The sequence below is a fragment of the Impatiens glandulifera genome, chromosome 1, assembly GCF_907164915.1.
Source record: "Impatiens glandulifera chromosome 1, dImpGla2.1, whole genome shotgun sequence".
Taxonomy (NCBI): domain Eukaryota; kingdom Viridiplantae; phylum Streptophyta; class Magnoliopsida; order Ericales; family Balsaminaceae; genus Impatiens; species Impatiens glandulifera.
The window spans coordinates 37,683,201-37,705,428 of NC_061862.1; the positions used below are offsets into that span (position 1 = coordinate 37,683,201).

General features: G+C 31.8%; 1 protein-coding gene across 1 annotated transcript; it reads left to right on the top strand.

Annotated features, from left to right (window-relative positions):
* Nucleotides 1–4,421: 4,421 nt before the first annotated feature.
* Nucleotides 4,422–18,478, top strand: LOC124924909 (protein MOTHER of FT and TFL1-like). Its single transcript, XM_047464893.1, has 5 exons — nt 4,422–4,598; nt 15,856–16,053; nt 16,911–16,972; nt 17,972–18,012; nt 18,157–18,478. Exons 1-5 carry the CDS (start codon nt 4,422–4,424, stop codon nt 18,387–18,389), a joined length of 711 nt encoding a protein of 236 aa, XP_047320849.1. The 3' UTR covers nt 18,390–18,478.
* Nucleotides 18,479–22,228: the final 3,750 nt, after the last annotated feature.

Below are 22,228 nucleotides of genomic sequence, written 5' to 3' on the forward strand. Positions count from 1 at the left end.
GATTTGGTAACCGCCCCTCCAGATCAAAAAAACTGAAAAACTGATGCCCTCCCCTTAACTGATCTCCTTTCTTTTTCTTCAGCACGGGGACCTATTTGGAATTTTGGAAAGATTCGAGGGCACGCTCGGAATAAAGAAAATATATACATATATTATTTTTTTTTCTTTTCCGTTTTTTCTTTTCCATTATTTGCACTATCATCCCAAATAAATCTGTCTGGCCTCGTTTTTGCTCAGAAAATTGTGAAAATGTTATGGCAAATTCTTAACATCACGAACGTGAATCTCCTTTTTGAATGAACCCAAACGGACCTCTCTATCTAAAGTTATGATATTTTAAAGTCACCCTTCCATTTCAATCTTTTCAATCCCACAGTTTTCACTTTCATAACTTTAATAGCCCATAACTTTGTGCACAGGGCTTTTCCCACAATGAGGTGTTGTTTTTGGCACAATTAGAATCCCACATCGGAAGATGATGGGAGTGAAAGAAGTTTCTTAGTATATAAAAGAAACTATATTCACAATTAGCAGAAATCCCACATCGGAAGATGATGGGAGTTGGGGAAGTTTCTTAGTGTATAAAAGAAACTCTCCCCTCTTTGGTTTATTGCACCCAAATTTGTATCTCTTCTTCCTTATTAATTGATAGTCTTAGTGCTCGGAGACGTAGGCAATATTTTGGCCGAACTCCGTTATCAAATTCTGTTAGTGTTCTTTCAGTTTGTTTTTTCTTCTTTTGTGGTTCTGTCAGGGTTTTCCCCAACAAGTGGTATCAGAGCCGAAGGTTCTTCCTTGGCATGGTGGACTCTTCAAAAGGGGCGTCAACTCCTTCGTCATCTTGGACGAGGACACCGATGTCGAATTTGAAGTTTGCGGTGGAGATCTTTGATGGAACTGGGCATTTCGGCATGTGGCAAGATGAGGTTCTAGATTGTCTTTTTCAGCAGGGTCTAGATGTTGCTATTGAGGTCGGAAAGCCAGATGGTATAGAAGAAAAAGAGTGGAGTATCATGAATTGGTTGGCGTGCGGAACAATTCGGTCGTGCCTGTCCAGAGAGCAAAAGTATGCTGTGAAGAATGAAACTTCTGCACAGAAGCTGTGGCAAGCATTGGTGGACAAGTTTCTGAAGAAGAGTGGTCAGAATAAGCTCCTTATGAAGAAACGACTGTTCCGGTTTGAATACCAATCAGGTACTACGATGAATGAGCATTTAACTAAGTTTAATCAGTTAGTAGCGGATTTGTTAAACCTTGACGTTAGGTTTGAGGATGAAGACTTGGCTTTGATGTTGCTATCGTCCCTTCCTGATGAATTTGAACACTTAGAAACAACGTTACTTCATGGGAAGGGAAATGTTTCTCTTGATGCTGTAAGTTCTGCTTTATATAGTCATGAATTAAGAAAGCAGGATAAAAGGAAAAACAAAGTAGATACAGCAGATGAAGCATTGATGGTCAGAGGCCGTCAGCAGAACAAATCAAAAGGGAAAGGAAGAAGATCTGAAAGTAGAGTTACCAAAGATGAATGTGCTTTCTGTCGTGAGAAAGGACATTGGAAGATTAACTGCCCAAAGTTGAAGAAGAAAGAGAAAGATTCTGAAGATGCGAATGTTGCAGAAAACAAAGGTGATGCAGATTCAGAATACTCTTTATCGATGTCACACACAACATCACATCCTGATGCGTGGATATTGGACTCAGCCTGCACTTATCATATGACACCAGTTCGAAAGTGGTTCTTTGACTTTAAGGAGCTAGATGGTGGAGTTGTTTACATGGGAGATGCTAATACATGTAAAATAAAGGGGATAGGTTCAATCAAGCTGAGGAATAATGATGGATCCACTAGAATTATTAGAGATGTTCGGTACATACCAAATATGAAAAAGAATCTCATTTCTTTGGGGGCCTTGGAGTCGAAAGGCCTACATGTGAAATTGGAAAATGGAGTTCTTAAGGTAATATCTGGAGCGCTAGTGATGTTGAAAGCTATCAGGAAGAGTAATAATTTGTATTACTATCAAGGTAGTACAGTTAATGGGACATCATGTGTATCAACTTCCGGGAGCAGTAAGGAGTTAGAGGCAACAAGGCTATGGCATATGCGATTGGGGCATGCTGGTGAGAAATCTATGCAAACTCTTGTCAAGCAAGGATTGTTGAAAGGTACAAAAGTTTGTAAGTTAGATTTTTGTGAACATTGTATTCTGGGAAAACAAAGGCGAGTAAAATTTGGCACTGCTATGCATAATACCAAGGGTATTTTGGATTATGTGCACTCAGATGTCTGGGGACCTGCCAAGACTCCTTCTCTTGGAGGTAGACATTACTTTGTTACTTTTGTTGACGATTTTTCCAGAAGAGTTTGGGTGTTTACTATGAAGAACAAAGGTGAAGTGTTTGAGATTTTTCTTAAATGGAAAACTCAAGTTGAAGACGAGACAGGAAGAAAGATCAATGTTCTCCGGACTGATAACGGTGGAGAATACAAGAATGATCCATTCCAGAAGTTATGCCAAGAGTGTGGCATAGTTCGACACTTCACAATTAGAAAAACACCACAGCAGAATGGAGTATCGGAACGTATGAGCAGGACATTGGTGGAGAAAGTTCGATGTATGTTGTCTAATGCTGGGTTAGACAGGAAATTTTGGGCAGAAGCTGTGTCATACGCTCAACATTTGGTAAATCGCCTACCATCATCTGCACTTGGTGGCAAGACTCCATTAGAGGTATGGTCTGGAAAACCTGCAACTGATTATGATTCTTTGCATATTTTTGGTTCTACTGCATATTATCATGTAGTTGAATCAAAGTTGGATCCACGAGGAAAGAAGTCTCTTTTTATGGGATTTACTACGGGAGTTAAAGAGTATCGCCTCTGGTGTTTGGATGCAAAGAAAACCATTATCAGTAGAGATGTTACTTTTGATGATTATTCAATGTTGAATAAGGTAACACCAGACAAAATTGATTGTACTCCGCAACAGGTGGAGTTTGAACAGATAAAGATGAGCCCAACTAGAAGTGACTCTCCGACGACAGACGAAGAGTTAAATGAGGAAGAGGTTCTGACCCAAGAACCTTCAGAACAAAGTGAATCAATTGTTGTTAATAGGCCAAGACGAGTTATTCAAAAACCAGGTCGGTTTGTTGACATGGCGGCCTATGCACTTCTAGTCGTAGATGATGTTTCATCCACTTTTTCAGATGTCAGTCGAAGTACTGAAAATGGAAAAAGGAGAGGTGTTATGGAAGATGAGATGCAATCTATTCAGAAGAATGAGACATGCAAGTTGAGACATCTACGAAAAGAGAAGAAGGCTATTGGTTGTAAATGGATCTTTGCTAAGAAAGAAGGATTTCCTGAAAAATTTGATGTTCGCTACAAAGAAAAATTGGTAGTTAAAGACTACGCTCAGAAGGAAGGAGGTGATTATAATGAGGTACTTTCTCATGTTGTTAAACACTCTTCCATTAGAATTTTGTTGGACTTGGTAGCGTACATGAATTTGGAGCTAGCTCAACCAGATGTGAAGACCGCAGACATACACGGTCATTTGAATGAGGAAATCTACATTTATCAACCAGATGGATTCAAAGTTGCTGATAAAGAAAATTGGGTTTGTAAGTTGAACAGATCATTGTACAGGTTGAAGCAATCGTCGAGACAATGGTACAAGCGACTTGATAAAGTTATGATTGAGCACAAGTACACAAGAAGCAGATTCAGTTCATGTGTGTATTTGTGCAAATTGCAAGATGAGTCTTACATCTATCTACTCTTGTACGTTGATGATATGTTGATAGCATCAAAGAGCCAATATGAAGTTGACAAGTTGAAGGCTCAATTGGGTAAAGAGTTCGAGATGAAAGACATGGGGAAAACCAAATCTAATTGTTTAGATTTGGTAAACATCTTCCGCGTTTGAGCCGGCGCTGAGGAGCGCCAATTGGAAGCACTGAAGGACTATTTTTAATATTGAAGAATTAGTATTTGGATATTGTGCCAAGGTGGAGATTTGTTGTTTTTGGCACAATTAGAATCCCACATCGGAAGATGATGGGAGTGAAAGAAGTTTCTTAGTATATAAAAAAACTATATTCACAATTAGCAGAAATCCCACATCGGAAGATGATGGGAGTTGGGGAAGTTTCTTAATGTATAAAAGAAACTCTCCCCTCTTTGGTTTATTGCACCCAAATTTGTATCTCTTCTTCCTTATTAATTGATAGCCTTAGTGCTCGGAGACGTAGGCAATATTTTGGCCGAACTCCGTTATCAAATTCTGTTAGTGTTCTTTCAGTTTGTTTTTTCTTCTTTTGTGGTTCTGTCAGGGTTTTCCCCAACATGAGGTTGGTACCATTGGAAAGGCAAGACTCTTTCCTACATCTCTATTTTCTATTTTTCTCACGAAATGGTCCGTGTTGGTCAGGAGACTAGCCTCATAGAAACGCGTCAGTTCACGCCTCACCTTTGCTGCAAGCGACTTGGACTGAGATTAAGGGAGAACTGGGAAAACTATTTGGTATATTTGAAAAGAGAATTGAAAGGGATTTCCAATGGTAGCTCATACACTGAAGTTGGATCATTGGTTAAACAGATATGATTTTTGGAAGTGCAGCATAGTTTCAAATGGCTCCCAGGATTTGAATCGCTAGTACTGCTTCCCTTGTACAGATCGAATGAGGGCCTTAACCTTCGAACCACGGTTCGGGAGTGGTGCCAATGGAAAGATATGCGAGTTATCTTTCCAACCCAACTTGAAATATTCAAAACCATCAAGTACATATCAAGTTACGAATTTTTAAGTGAAAGGGTGTTCGATTTAAACCTCTTAGGAACACCTTCCAGTATGACCGAAATTCGTCTAGATATACTGCACCAATGGGAGATTGGGCTACACCATATGAAAGAGGACTAATGTAACTTTTCAAAACATCCAAGATCATTGAATTTCATCCAGTATTGAAGCGGGGGTAAATTCATGAAGTCTAGGGTTCCAATGGAAGCTCAATGGGGACTTCAAACTTAAGGATTCTTGATTCTCTTTTCCAATAATCCCCTTTACAAATAACTCACTTTTCAAACAATCCGGTTTTTCCACTTTAAAAGACCAGTATACTCTTTTCCCCCTTCTTCTTGACATGTGCTTGATCCCTCTTTGACCAAGGTTGACTCGTCGGTTGGCAGGTTGACTCGGGTTGACCCGTTCTCTTGTTTTCCCTCTTTTTGGGCATTTTCTGCACAAATTTGCAAACAGTAATATTATACTTAAAATTCAAGATTTTTAAAACGTACAACATGAACGTGTCACGGGTTGGGAAAATAGAGTCATTATGAAATTCGACCTTTAGATCGTTATCTTTTAATTTTTTCTGGGTCGGTTTTCCACGAGGTGTTTCTATTTTTGTTTTCCCGGTTCAATAAACAAACATGAGTATTATTTCGGGCCGGGTTTTTTATTAGGTATCTAGGGTGTAAAAATGGGGGTCTACAGGAGAGTACTACAAAATCCCATTGACGAACCATTTGTTCTTCCAACCTCTTCATCTCCCATTGAAGAACCTCCACAACTGAAAAGACAAATGACAAATCCATGTGAGCGACCTCTTACTAGCGAAAGTCGTCTTATTTGCTCTTAATATTTCACAAAAGGAAGCGGGGAATCTATATAAAAGGCTTATGACGAGCTTATTTGTTCCTAATTCAGAGGGAAAGTCTGTTTAACTTATTCAGGGGATGTTCGATCCCATGGAAGAATATGTGTCTGAGTCTAAAAAGCTTTATTTCTTTATTGATCAGGTTTTGTTTGGCTAGGTGTTTCAAGGGTGCAATTGTCTTTAAACTTGTCTATTATCATTACCCGTTTTATGAAAAGTGAATCATTTAATGAACTTATGTATAGGAACTATATAATGACAACAAAATAACATTCCACATACTAACATCAACATCTATACTTGATGAGATTTCAAACATTAGTAGAAGATAACGAGTTGTTTATTTAAGGTAACCCAAAAATCAATATAATTAGAACTCTTAAATATATTGAGTACAACATTAAGAAGAGATTTCACACACCATCATTAATAACAATGCTGGTTAAATTCAATAAGGAAATAATGAATGATTATTGGTGCTAGGAATAAAGAAAAAAATAAGTATATCAATCCTAGAACACATTTTGTAACTTTGAAGTATAGAGCTTGCGAGTAACTTTTAATTATTGCTGATAGAATTTTAATTAGAGTGCTTCTTAAATAGTGGTTTGGATATTGAACTAACTAGCTCCGGTCATTTTATATGTACTAAATCATTATTTAAATTTCTCTATAGGTTTTGGGTTTCCAATATTTATTCATTTTTATGTGGATCATGTCAATCCTATTATTTTATGTTAGAATGTCATATTATATGTACTAAATTAGGTATTCAAATTTTCTATAAGTTATGGATTTCCAATATTTATTCACCTTTATGTTCAATCCTATTATTTTATATTATAAGCCTTTGGGCTTTTTATAATCATCTTTTTCTATTGCTTAGTTGACAGAGTTTGTCAAATCTCCTCTCAAGAGAGAGCTGGTGGAATGATTAATCTGATAGATATCTATTGTCTCTTCAATCGATCTTGTGATACTAGTATGCGCTATGATGTTTTGTCTAAGTGATTTATTCACTATTTTTTATTGAATTTCCATTATTTGTGATCCAAACAATACAAGAAAGTGAATAAATTATAGTGATTGTATTTAGTCTAATTATATTGTAAGACAGACACATTTGTGAAATGTTAATAGAATAATGTGACTTCCTTAGAAATGTTTAGTTGCATATGTATATATGTTTAGTTAATTTGTTGAATTATCACTTAGTAGAGATCTCCAAAGAACCTGAATTAATGGTTTAATTCCTTCTACTTTCAATAATTTGACAAATCTAAAATCGGTAAGGAATTAATTTCATTTGTAAAGAAATTTTATTAATTAAGATTTTATTCACTTTAAAATAATGCTATTTTTCAGGGAATATGAATTTCACCCAACCTAGCATATCATTCCAAGTGCTATAAATTATAAAGAATCTGGAAATATTATGAGTTAATTATTATAAGATTATATTCTTTATATGTTTTATTCAGTCATTTAACTTATTAATTAAATATGTTTTAGTAGGATGCTAAGAAATTGTAGAATTATTATTGGTCCAGTTTGTGTATAATATAGGATGCTGAGCAATTGCAGAATTATTGGTGTAGTTTGTGTTGATATTGAGAAATTGTAGAAATTCACTTAAAGATTTCACACAAAGACCTATAAGAATATAAGATTTGTGTTTTTTTAAGAAAATTCAGCTTTAACTAGTTCACTAGTCATATATTTTGTATAAATAATATTTCTATATTATAGAAATAAATCTAATGTATGGTAATATGAAAGATATATTCTTTTTGTATTAAAAAAAATTATTTGGAGCTTATCTGAATTTTGGCGACCATGATTAAATCATTTAGCCACCCTTTAGTGACGGTATTTTGTTCTCATTAGCCAATACTTTAGCGACGGTATTTATTACTGTACCCATATTTTAGTTACGGTACATTATCGACGTGTCTTTCTACCGTGAGAAATGATTTGCAGCGACGGTAAATTAACCTTTAGCGACAGTTTTAGCATCGTTGTTGCTATCTTTTTTTACTAGTGTTATATAGATTTAAATTTAATTTTATATTCTTAATTAATTTGCATTTTGTTTTGTTTTTCCTGGAAAAAAGTTTATTGAACGTTAAGTAAAACGCGGCCTAAGCGCAGCATGCCACCTAGACCCCAAACCAAACTAGGTATTCCATAAATGATTTAAAAGGACAAAATTCTTAGCTTGTTTGTGCGTCTTTTGTGGAAGATTTTTTGTAGCCTCGTGGAGCTCGAGGCAACAAGGAAAATAAGGCAACGATAAAAAGCAAGGAAGGGGTTGTTTTTGGGAGAATAGTAGAGAAAGAGAGGCAACGAAGGAACTTCTTTTGGTTGACTAGAGAAGAAGAGCATATGGAAAAAAAAGTTTTCTTCTCCTCTCATGCTCCTATCCAATTTCAGGTTACGCCACAATAGGACTCTCCAATTTTGTTGCTATGTTCCAATGATTCTAACACGATAGAAATTGAGAGCTTTCATATCAAGAATGTCAGCTAAGTCTAATTTTTAATTGTTTTTATAAGTTTTTTAATTCCTAGTCATGTTTATCCCATGAAAAGTCAATACTATGATAAGTTAGAAAATCATGCATAGGATTTTGAAGGAACTTCGAGTTTGAGTAGATTTCTTACTTTAGTAATTATGAAATTTTATTCATGATTTCTACTGTGAAGATTCATTGTTCTAGAAATATTTGGTATGATTGTTTCAGTTTGAAACTCTATTTGTTTATGCTTGTATGATGATAAAAAGAACAAAATACTTCAAGATCATTAAAAAGAAAAATAGCAGAAGAACTTTATTTATTCAGCTTTGCTTTGTCCACATATAACTGTTCTAAACTATTGGTCGAGAGACCCTTGTCTTTTTATTAATACGAATGTGTAATCCTGTCTCATAAGAATTCGTAGTAGGTGAACATTAATTTAATCGATATTTCATTTGGAATTCTGACGATTCGGGTGAATTTGGTATTCAGGTCTTTCTAGTTTCATCAGAAAGTCTGTAAGGCAAACCAAAATAAAAATAGATCATTGTTGTCTGTTCAAAGTATACTAAAATATTTAAGTATATAAAGTAATAATAATAAAAATAATTAATTATATAAAGCTTCTATCACATGGATGAATAAAAGCACATCACATTTGAGACTTTGGGTAATGGGGTGAACTTGACGTGTAATACTATGATTTGAGTGTATGAGATATATTTGGAATTGTAGATATTTTTTGGATTATTTTCGTCTATATGACATTTATTATAAAAAAAAATCTTGTAGACACACATTTTAAACCATATATTTTTAATTTTTAATATGTTAATTTTTTTTTAAATATAAATTATATCTATTTTTTAATTAATTATTTTGTTGTGCAGAAAAGAAAATGTGAAACAGGGCCCTGATGCTTCTCCCACGGATGATAGTAACAAATGAAAAATGAGTTTTTAAAAAAAAAAAAAAACAACTCAAATAGACATTTGTGAACTTTTTAGTGAATAAAAAATAGAAATGACCACAAAATGATTGAGATCATTTTCCCAAACTCTTGCACGAAACTAGAGACCGGTTAAGAACTATTTGTCCGACGAAACATTAGTATATATTTTCGAAATCTACAAAATTAGGGCTACGTGTTGTTTAGCTCGAGGTCGGGATTTCTTCAATTCCTCTTATAGACCATTTCACGCAAGAAGGGAAGGCATGAAAAAGGGAAGAGGAAGAAAAAAGAGAACCACAATTGCTTCACTTTTGGATTTTGAGATTTCTTAGCTTTTGAAGCTAGAGGTTGCTTTCCATTGTGAGATCGGCCCAAAATTGTTCCTAGACCCTTTCGTAATATGTGTACCACTTATGAGCATTCCTATTCGCCTATAGTACTAGAAATTTTCTTAATATTTTAAGTTTAAGACCAATAACCATAACAATAACAATAACAATAACAATAACGTAGACGCATGATTGATACATAAACTAAACACATGCTTATTAGATTCAGTTTTAAATGCATATTTTTAAGGTGTAAAACAATATATTTTTAAATGACCAAAAGTGTAGAGTCGAGACCGTCATGTGACGGGTACGTGAGATATAACGTCGATACTTTTTCTCACATGTAACCAGCATTGAACCAAATACATAATCTCTAAAACACGTTTGAACACGCAAAATATTTTCCCCCTAATTTCTCAATGAGTAACTAGGTGACGACTCTAAAAAATGTCAAAACTAGTCTAAATTGACAATTTTAAACATGCGTGCTCTAGTTGCGTCTACCATTTTGTTCCTCGTCTCACTCAAGATTCGAGAGGAATATAAGTTATGTGAATGACTATCAAGTTCAAAAATACATTTTCTAAAAGGGTCGATTTTTAGGGTTACAACTTTTCTAGCTTCTCTACTAGTGATTAATCGATACTTAACTTGAATAATCTTTTGGTTATCTTTAAGAATATTATTTTTATAACTATAACAAAAAAACAAATCTAAAAAGTAAAAAATCCAAAATAATAAATAAAGGGAAAAATGGTACATCACCCAAATTCGTTTTTCTACATGCATTGGTTCTAATTTTGGACACATCACTCTATTGTTTGAGGTAGTACATGATGTGCGTGGTGCGACATCATATGTACACCTATAGTATTATGTACAAAGATTAGTTAATGACGAATGGAAACCTATTCCAAATTTGATGGATGTTTCGTAAGTTTAACATAGGTCCTTGGATCGATCCCCACTTCCATATTTTTGTGAGTTTGTATTTTAGAGGTAGCAAAAGGCGGGGTATAAATTCTTGATTGAGGGCATGCTCTTATTTTACATTGATAACTTTGCTTGACATGTTTTCCAGTTGGACGATCCATTTACGAACTAACTTTCTCTTAACATTTTACTTAGACACAAAAATCAGATCATTACTCCCAAGACTCATCGTTCGTCGTGCCCAAGCAATAGAACCACGCTTGTAACCTTTATTATGTACCTACTATACTTATGTAAATATGTGTATGCTTTATAGTTGAGATAAACGTTCATTAATACATTCTAAATTAAAAAAATAACATGTCTTGTGTTTGTCTATAATTTTTTTTGTAGGTAGATCTACGTGGAACAAGTATTTAAAAGGAAAAAACACCAAAGGGACGCCTACTAAACTAAGAAAGGCGACACCGATTTGGGCGGCTACACAAATTAATAAAAAAAATAAAAATGTAGAACTAAATATGTTAAGTTTTAAATTGATTGAGAAATATATTTAAGACTTTTTTATTATTATAAAATAACAAAATAAAATACTTAAAATAATATTTTTTTTATTATTATATGTAGATTTTTTTATTTAATTATTTATATATATATATTAATTTTAAATAATTTATTATTATAAGAAAACAATTTATGACATTGTATGAACACTTTTATATAGCACATATTTTATATTTAATTATTTTTTAATATTTGTCTACTTATCTATTATAATAATTTATTTTTATAAAAAAAAATTAAGACATTGTATACAACAATTTTATTACCTTGTATTTGTTTTAATTATTTATATGTATGTATATATTAATTTTAAATATTTGTTATTTAAATATCTATTATATTAATTTATTTATTTTTAAATAACTTATTATATTCAATTTATTTTTAAATAATTTATTATATTCAATTTATTTATTTTTCTAATTTTGATAAAGGTTAATTCTAACTAAATTTGGTTATTAAATAATCAAAATTATTATAAATATAAAAAAACTAAATAAATTGTTTAAATGATTTTTTAAATAAATATATAATAATAAAAATATTATACTCAAGTAAGACTTTAATTTGATTGGGAATTTAATTCAAAATTAAATGACTTGATAAATTATTTTTTAAAATTATTTTTGTTCTTATATAATGGATGTTGTCAATTTATATGATTGGTACTCATGTACTATATATTTGTTTTTAGATATTTTTCAAACTTTATATAATTTATAAATTTAAAAATATAAATAAACATTAAATTTGGATTGAATTTAATTTTATAAATTAAAAACAATTTAAAATTTTTAATAATAATATTTATTTTTAAAATATTTATATATAAATAATATTTGTTTATATTTTAATTGTACAAATGTACGAATTTGCACCAGATCAGTGCTGCTAGTTAAATTAATACAACAAAACTAGTTAAAGCAAAATTTGATTGTTACATTCAAATTAAGAAATTTTAATAAGTGTTATATATTATACTAAATTGAAAATTTAAATAATTAGAATATGTCAATATATAGTAATTTGTTTGATGATATAATTTATTATTTAATATAACAATTACGTATTTATTTTATAAATATTATTTAGATAAAAAATTTGACTTAACTAAATAACTTATTAATGTTTTTAAGTTGGTAATATATATATATATATATATATATATATATATATATATATATATATATATATATATATATATATATATATATTTAACTCAAGCAAACAAGGCTTAGGCACTGATGCCCAAACCAAACCCCAAAAGAATTCAAACAAACAGGGACTAGGTGCCAGCTAAGCACTCAGACCCTCTTTCCCTTTCATCCCCGCTTGTCCATCTCCTCTGTGTCTGATGCTCCTTAACACCATTAGAAAAACATCTTTCGGAAAAATCCAGTTGCTGGTCTCAAAAGACAAACAATGATGGAGACGCGAGGATCACGAGGCCCACGAGGAAACAGTTAGATAAAAAGATCGAGGGAAGGAGAAAAAGGAAGGAATAGAGAGAGAAAAGGAAGAGCGGCCATTGTTGATGTTCTTGAAGCTTTTGCTGCTTCTTAGTTTTGGAGTTGGAGATCTCCATTGTAGGTGGTATAAATTGCAAATTGAAATTGTTTTGAAACAATTTGCAAACTATATAAGCCCCCAAATCACTCTCATTCTTAATGTAGCTTTATAATTTGTTTTCTTTAAAAAAATACAAAATGAATACACCAACAAAGGATTTGAACTCGTTTGATTCTCTAAATATATTAATCCCAGAACATCTACGCTAAGAGCGTTTATGTTTTCAACCCGAAATCCCTTCCTTGTTAATCCCGCTCCTGAAACTTGCTCAACTTTCTTAGATACTCGCCGTTAAAGTTTCTCGTCAACTCCTTAACCACCTGGCATAAAGCAAGATTGATTTGCTCCATTTTGTTATTTTTTCTTCTTATTATTTTTTATATTAAACGGCCTTATTTAAATTTAAAAAAAAAAAAAAAACAAAATTCATAAAACATTATTTTAAAAAACACAAAAAATATATTATATATAAATTACAAAATGATTTCTAATAAAAACTAAAATATATACCTAAGCCGGTTTGTTTGAATTCTATTTAAACTAACTTTTTTATTTTGTTCTATACGCACCTTTCTCAATAACAAGTACTATCATTTATTTTATTCATTATATTTAAGATTTAAAACCATGATATAGACACATGCCCTAGAAATACAAAACCATACACGTATTTAAGCTTAGATTATTTTTAAACGCATGTCTATGATTGAATAAATAAATAAGGTGATGAATAATATTATTTTAAATGGTCAAAAGTGTAAAGTAAAAATTATCAAGTGAGAGGCATGTGAGACATGGCGCGGTAGCCATTTATCACGTGTAACCAGGGACGGACTCAGGATTCGGTGGTGGGGTGGGCTTAAACAAATTTTAGGTTGAGCTAAAGTAAGAAACGAGAAAATTTTGGATAAAATGGGTAAATAAAGGTAAGTTTTACCATTTTTTAATAATTAAATAAATAAAATAGTGAATTCTATTGAATTTTTTTTAATTAGGGGGTAATATTATATTTTTAAACGTAAAAATAAAATAAAATCGGGGTGGGCTTCTTCCCACTCGAGCCCCTACCTAGATTCATCCCTGCGTGTAACCAAGCACCGAACCAAGAACATAATTTCTAAAATTGTTTGAACACGTAAAATATTATTCTTTCCTAATTTTTTGAGTAGTAAATTAGGTGATGAATCTACAAAAATCAAAACTAGTCTAAATCGATGTTTTTAAATTCACTCTAGCCAAACCTACCATTTTGGTTCCTCGTCTCACTCGAGAGGAAGGTGAATTATGGGACGCGACTATCGAGTAACGAAAATCTTCTCAAGAAGAGTCTATTTTTGGCGTTACACCATGATTCATATATTTGTCTTTTTTTAAGATAAATATTATACAAATGGACCAAGTGGGAGAATGTAAGATTTAATTTCATGTAACAAATACAATGTAATACACATTAAGGTGTAAATGGTTCTATTCGATAATGTGTACAAATTAATTTGTATATTGCAACCTTTGGAATTACACAATGAATGTAGGAGGTTATTCTCCATATGATATTTAATGTATTTAATTCATTGTAATAAATTTATAAATTTAATTGTATGGTTACAATAATCTCCATAATTTCATTTTAAGGTAAATTTATAAATTTAATTGTATGGTTACAATAATCTCCATAATGTCATTTGAAGGGAGAGAGAGTAGTTTATATTAAACAAATAAGTCTTTAGAGCTAAGGTGTTCATCGCCAATTTTCTTGTGGCAAGCAATGATTGGAGGTAAGTGCTCGATTCAATCACACTCTAAGGTTCATCGCCAATTTTCTAGTGACAAGCAATGATTGGAGGTAAGTGCTCGATTCAATCACACTCTAAGGTTCATCGCCAATTTTCTAGTGACAAGCAATGATTGGAGGTAAGTGCTCGATTCGATCACGCTTCCGCTTTTTGGTTTAATATTCATAAAGATTTTAGAATCATTAAAATGATTTTACTCTAAGGTTTATCGCCAATTTTCTAGTGACAAGCAATGATTGGAGGTAAGTGCTCGATTCAATCACACTCTAAGGTTCATCACCAATTTTCTAGTGACAAGCAATGATTGGAGGTAAGTGCTCGATTTGATCACGCTTCCGCTTTTCGGTTTAATATTCATAAAGATTTTAGAATCATTAAAATGATTTTAATTTAAAGATTTTGCAACAGGTTCTCCCCAACCATTGTCCTAAACCTAAGTGACCAAAAACAATTGTTGACAATAGTTTTCTTCATTTCAAAAAAAAAGTGTTGATAGTGTTTTCCATTTTCCATGTTTATCATAAAAAAATTGTAAACTAAATAATGCACATAATTTATACTAGTCATATAAAATGATTAAATGAAAGAAAATAAATATTAGTAGAAAATTGGTGATGTGTTGATGATTGTAGAGATGAATTTGTGGGTGGGTTACCGATTATTATAACATAAGGTATGTTATTTTGATTATTTGTTAATTTGATTTCCTTGAGTATAAGAATCACAAATAAAATCATGAACATACTTTGATTGATGGACTTTATAGTTTGAATGTTTGGGAAATTTTCCAAGTATGCAAGTGTTTCTTTGTTATTTGCAAATTATTATTGGAGGATGTTGCTCAACAAATATCAGTTAGGGACAAAACACGCATTGTTTTATATCCTCTTAGAATCTTTAGGGTAGTAGAATAGATTATTAATGTCTCACATTATATGTTATTTTTCTGATCAAATAAAATGCATATTACATGATGGTTTTGATTTTAACCCTTATATGACATGATAAACTCAATGTTCTTTGTATCATATTTATTTTTTAAGTTTTTAGAGATCAAACAACAATGTTGAAGAGTTAGATTTTCCAGTAATGTAGAAGAAGGGTATTCTTAATATCATGTTGAAGTGTTAAATTTTTCTGTTGAGTTGATGGTGATGTGTCATATATGCTCATGGAAAGCTGTCCAAATGAATCTATTGGACGGAGAAAACTAGAGTATTATATAAATATTTAATGGTTAAAGTAAGAAATTTTTTTACAAAAAAAAAAAATATTAGAAAGGTAAATACAATTGAGTACACGGAATTGTGTCATTTATTCATTGAGTTGTCTCTCATGCATGTTATGTACAATTGGCCCTCTCTCTTACATTGTTCTTTCCCATATTTTAACCCACTCATCTACTCCAACTGTCCATCTATTTATTTATATATTTATATACCAATATCCTTGACTTAGTTCTATCAGCCTCCTCTTATCTTCATCAGCTCTTCATTTCTTTCTCTGTTTTAATTCCTCTCCTCTCAGATGGCTGCTAGTTCGATAAATCCTCTGATCATGTGTAAAATAATTGGAGATGTGGTGGATCCATTTGTGCCCACAGCAGACATGGATGTCTACTATGCAACCAAGCATGTTACTAATGGCTGCAGCATCAAGCCTTCCATGGCTTTCAATCCCCCGACTGTCACCATTTCTGGATTGCCTAATGAGCTTTACACCTTGGTAATGATTTCTCTATCTACCTTTTATTTTATTAATCTTTTTTTGGGTATTTGAGTTAGTGCATGTAGAATTCTTTTTATATCAAACATGAAAATTATATTTACTAGAAAGTCACATTTTCTTTTGTTAGAAAAATGATTAAGAATTTTATACAGATTAGGCACAAGAATCAATTAAACAATTGTCCGTTACTAAATTAAATATTAAAAGTCTAACCATCGATCTCAGTAACAAATAAAGTTACCGGCTTTGTTTTAGAGGTTATTGCCCTCATTTGAATTTTAGGTTAAACGGGATTTTGGGGTTTTCTGTTAGTTATTGCGTCGATTTGGACTTTTACTTGCACGTTAATTGGCTTTTGACCTGAGATATTTTACATTACAAGTTTTGGTTGATATTTTTTAAGTAGGTATTGCCCAGTTTTAGACTTTTACATTTACAATGATAAATTAAATGCAAGTTACAAAATTTACTGGAGTTAAATGTATGATTTATTTTGTAAAATAACATAAAGGGTATAATATAAAATAATTTTAAAAAAATATAAAAAATATTTTATTTAATAAATTAGGTAATGTGATGTATGAAAATAAAAAAAAATGAATGAAATGATGTAACTGTTGAATTTGTAAAATAAATCAATCCAACTTTCTTTAAGAAAGTTAAATAACAATGCTACTTGAATATAATGTTATAGCATGCACTGAAATGGACCACTTAGACCTGCATTGATTAATCAATTAATTGTCAATAAGTGAAAACTAATGAACAAAGCAAACTCACATGTCATTTATTTCATAAATACAAATGTATTTTTTTATATTATATTAATTCTTCTTTTTGGCCTGCATGATCAGGTAATGACAGATCCAGATATGCCAAGCCCTAGCGAGCCCTCCATGAGAGAATGGGTGCACTGGTTGTCCTCTCTTTCCCTTTTATCTATTTTTTTCAAAAAACTAAATAAGTACTCAAACCATTTTAAACCTATTTTTTAATTAAATTTACAAACCTAATTAATCATGCATGTATATTAAGCCTACTATTATGATGATAAGATAAAAATAATAAATTAGAAATATATATTTTAAATGTTTAAAAGTTTTGTAATATTACAAATAGAACTTTTTAAGACTAGAAGAATTGGTTATCTATAAAAACTGAAACATCGCTTAGGAGAAAGTCACCATAATCATTGGTTATCTTACACTTTAATTCTCATTGGTCATATTTTATCTTTTTTTTAGAAAAAGTTATTAATAATACAAATTAATTTTAGAAATTCTCTACATATCATATTATTACATTATTATTATAAATATTAAATCACTTATTTGATTAACTAAAAATATTAAAATATTCATATTTTATTTTTTATTAATTTTAAATATAATTTTTTTTTTAGTAATTAAACAAATTAAAAACTCAAATAATTTACATTTTTTAGCAAACAAGATTTGTTAGACAAAATTAAAAAAAAATCTCAAATAATCAAATATCAAACAAGCTTTAAGTCTTGAACATCTTATTTAAACATTTTATTTAACAATTATTCCATTAAGATTTGTTTTAATAAGAATATACTAACTACATATTTCTACCATCAAAATGCATTAAACATTAAAGGAGCAACAATAGTAACATGTAATAATATATTAAGCCTTACAAACCCATATAAAAATGTGATAGAATCCTTTGGGTATATCAAACGCCTGTTGGGGATTCATGTTCCTTTACAAGAGTGAGGGCAAACCAGTAAAAAAAATTTTTTTTGTTTCAAATGACTGTTTTGTCCCCTTGAGAACAGGGGTCCGTATATCTGAGGATTCAATCTCATTGATTCTCCAAAGGTTAAATCAATATAGTAAGAAGAGTTCAGCAATTCCATGTATACTAATGTTTCATTTTATCCTTTTAGGATTGTAGCCAACATTCCGGGAGGTACCAATTCTGGTCAAGGTGCGTTAATTTTGTGTTGTGTAACCTTAAAATGTAATTAGTTAACTAATCATTGAGTATCAGGTGGGAAGATTCAAACTCATAACCTTAAATATATGAATTCTTGCACTCACCTACTGAAATATGAGTAAACTAAAAATGCAGGAAAAGAGATAGTTCCATACATGGAGCCATGCCCAGCTGTTGGAATTCACCGTTATATTCTAATACTATTTAGACAGTCCAAATATGTTGACCAAACTATTGAGAAGCCAAATATCATAACCAGGGCCAACTTCAACACTAGAGCCTTCTCTCATCACCTATGCTTGGGGTTTCCGGTTGCAATTGTTTACTTCAATGCACAAAAGGAACCCATCAACCAACGAAATGTCTAAGTTATTTCATCTTCTCCTTGAATAAATATATATATTATCATGCATGAACCTAATTACTATATAAAGACATATCTCTCTATCTATCTATGATCGATCTATCAATTTAAATATACATTTCCTTTTTGTCTTTTTATCAGTTTTATGATGTGCTTACTTATTGGTAGAATGTAGTGCTCCTTCTCTTATTCACTTTTCTTTTTCAACATTCCATATATTATATACCATATTTACCTTTTTTTTAAGATTATCAAACTATTTGATTATTCAATATTAATTACACAATAAATAATATTCAAGAAAAATGTATAAAAAGTAAACATTATAAAAATTAGAAACAAAAAGAAGGCTGGATCAAACATGAATTTAAATTTATTTATTTTTTTCTTATCCACACAGTAACTAACCAGCCAAAATGAAATGATCCTAACTCTTACCTTTAAGTCTTAACCAATTTACAAATAATATCTGACAGGATTAAAAGAACAAACATAACATACTATGATAAGTTCATAAGCATCAACAATACAACAACAACATCAAGTCCCATTCATTGCAGCTTGAACAAATTCCTCCAACCAATCTTAGAAATTGACATATGAGGATAATCAACAGGATTAAAGGAACATGTTAACATCACTGATTTACCATTTCATCAACATTGCATCTTGAAACCTTATAACCTTATAAGTCGTTTTATTGCTCAACTAAACGTTCATAAACATACTACACTAGTAGAAAATGTGTAATTACCAAGGAGGTTCACCGAGAGCGAGTAAATGCTCTTGGAAATTTATTTTTAACCGAGAGAATTTGTTTTCCCTCGCGAATATATAACAAGGTCACCAAGGGTAGTAATTATCTCTCGCGGATAGAATATATTTCCGAGGGCTCTTGAAGTCAGCTCTCGGTGAACATATTATTTCCGAGTGACCGCCTTACGCCCTCGGTGACATTCTTTAATTTATTTCCTTCCTTCGTTCTCTGTCGCTACCACCTCTAGAACGGCCATAGATTCGCTCCGTCCGTCCACATATCCACTACGTCGGTCCGTCGCTCCGTCCGTTGCTTCATCCATCACCCCACCCGTCCTGCGCTCTGTCCATCGCTCCATCCTCCGCCCGCTCTGTCCTCCGCCCAGATTGATTTGTCCACAGGCTGGAATCTTGGAGAAGAAGGAAAAAACATCATATGAGTTTTGATTTTTGTCATATTCTTAATCATGTTATGTATCCCACTATCAAGATTGTTTTTCATTTGATTCATATTGTTAGGTCATGGAAACTATTTTTTCTCTCAATCTGGTTTGCTCCTTTTGATTTCTTGATATATTAAATAACTTGATCTGTTGGAATCAACTCATCGGAATACATTAGGTTTTCCTTAATGAAAACATATTTGTTTTCTTTGATTGGTGAGAGGAAGAATTAGGGTTCATCACTATATATGTGCACTAGTAAAAAAAGGACCTTTAGCGACGGTTTTTCCCGAAGGTTTTGTAAACCTCTCCTAAATACTCCCGAGAGGAACAAATCCTTCGGGATTAAAATTGGATTCCAAGTGGGGTGTAAAACCTTCGGGTTTATTCATTTTTACCGAAAGTTTTTTGTAGAACTTTCGTTTTTAACCTTCCCAAAAAACCCAAAAAAATTCTAAGTGTTGGATGTGGGTTAATTGCGAAGGTTTTTGTCAAAACCTTCGGTTTTGAAATCCCTTGGTTTTTTAATTACGAAGGTTATTCAAAGACCCTTCGGTTTTGCATTTTTTGAAAATTTCATTTCCAAAAGTTTTACAAAGAACCTTCGGTTTTTCTCTTTAAAAAAAATTTCTAATTTTTGAAATTGGTTTTTCCGAAGGTTTTTTAATAAACCCTCGGTTTTGACTAATATCAAAACCGAAAGTTGTATGAAAACCTTCGGCCTCAACCTCTATAAATACAAACCCTAACCCTTCTCTTTTTCATTCCGCTCATCTCTCCTTTCTCTCTCTTCCGCCGCCGCCGCCGCTGCCTCCTCCAAACCGCGGGTTCTTCTCCTCTCTTCAGGTAATTTGTTTGATTTGGTTTTTTTTGTTTTGTTTATTGTAAGATTTAGATTTCTTAAGTTTATATATATATATATATTATAGATCTATATTTATGTTAGTTTACGTTATTTTGTTTGATTAATATATATATATACATATATCTAAAATGCATTTAGGATATGGGTGATGATTCGACATGGAAGAGACTTCGGCGTACACCGGAGAAACTGCATCCGTGTTACCAGAATCTGATAACACAATCAGAAATTGCGGCACGTGAGGAAGAGGTAAGAAAGATGACGCTGGAAATGGAACAAATCCGACTAAGGGATGCCGAAAGAGGTCGTTTGCTCAGTGAAATCAAAGCGGACCGGGCCGAAATGTCTCAGAGATTAGAGAATCTCGAACAGGAACTTGTCTTGTTGAGGAGTCGACTGAATCAACCACCCCCTCCTTCCACCCCATCTAATAATTAATTTCTAGATTTATTATGGATTTATTATGGATTTATGACAGTTATGTTTTAATATTTATGAATTATTGTTATTATGCTTGTTTGGTTTGGTTGAATATGTTTTAAATAATTATGTTTTTGTTGACTTATAATCTTTTTTTAAAAAAAAACCGCATCCCCAAAACCGAAAGTTTATTTGAAAACCTTCGGTTTTGACCTTACATTAAAAAAATCATAGGGTAAAAACCGAAGGTTTTCTAATAAACCTTCGGTTTTGACCTAACATTAAAAAAATCAGAATTTTTTCTAAGTATGGGGAAGGGTAAAAACCGAAGGTTTTCTAATAAACCTTCGGTTTTGACCTAACATTAAAAAAATCAGAATTTTTTCTAAGTATGGGGAAGGGTAAAAACCGAAGGTTTTCTAATAAACCTTCGGTTTTGACCTAACATTAAAAAATCAGATTTTTTTCTAAGTATGAGGAAAGGTAAAAACCGAAGGTTTTCTAATAAACCTTCTGTTTTGACCTAACATTAAAAAAATCAGAATTTTTTCTAAGTATGGGGAAGGGTAAAAACCGAAGGTTTTCTAATAAACCTTCGGTTTTGACCTAACATTAAAAAAATCAGAATTTTTTCTAAGTATGGGGAAGGGTAAAAACCGAAGGTTTTCTAATAAACCTTCGGTTTTGACCTAACATTAAAAAATCAGATTTTTTTCTAAGTATGAGGAAGGGTAAAAACCGAAGGTTTTCTAATAAACCTTCGGTTTTGACCTAACATTAAAAAATCAGAATTTTTTCTAAGTATGGGGAAGGGTAAAAACCGAAGGTTTTCTAATAAACCTTCGGTTTTGACCTAACATTAAAAAAATCAGAATTTTTTCTAAGTATGGGGAAGGGTAAAAACCGAAGGTTTTCTAATAAACCTTCGGTTTTGACCTAACATTAAAAAAATCAGAATTTTTTCTAAGTATGAGGAAGGGTAAAAACCGAAGGTTTTCTAATAAACCTTCGGTTTTGACATAACATTAAAAAAATCAGAATTTTTTCTAAGTATGGGGAAGGGTAAAAACCGAAGGTTTTCTAATAAACCTTCGGTTTTGACCTAACATTAAAAAAATCAGAATTTTTTCTAAGTATGGGGAAGGGTAAAAACCGAAGGTTTTCAAATAAACCTTCGGTTTTGACCTTACATTAAAAAATCAGAATTTTTTCTAAGTATGGGGAAGGGTAAAAACCGAAGGTTTTCAAATAAACCTTCGGTTTTGACATAACATTAAAAAAATCAGAATTTTTTCTAAGTATGGGGAAGGGTAAAAACCGAAGGTTTTCAAATAAACCTTCGGTTTTAACAATTCCCAA

Coding starts and splice junctions, on each gene's coding strand:
- LOC124924909 (XM_047464893.1), top strand. CDS start 4,422: ATGGTCCGTGTTGGTCAGGAGACTAGCCTCATAGAAACGCGTCAGTTC. Junction 4,599..15,855: donor ACACTGAAGTTGGATCATTG/GTTAAACAGATA, acceptor CTCTCCTCTCAG/ATGGCTGCTAGTTCGATAAA. Junction 18,013..18,156: donor AGGTACCAATTCTGGTCAAG/GTGCGTTAATTT, acceptor CTAAAAATGCAG/GAAAAGAGATAGTTCCATAC.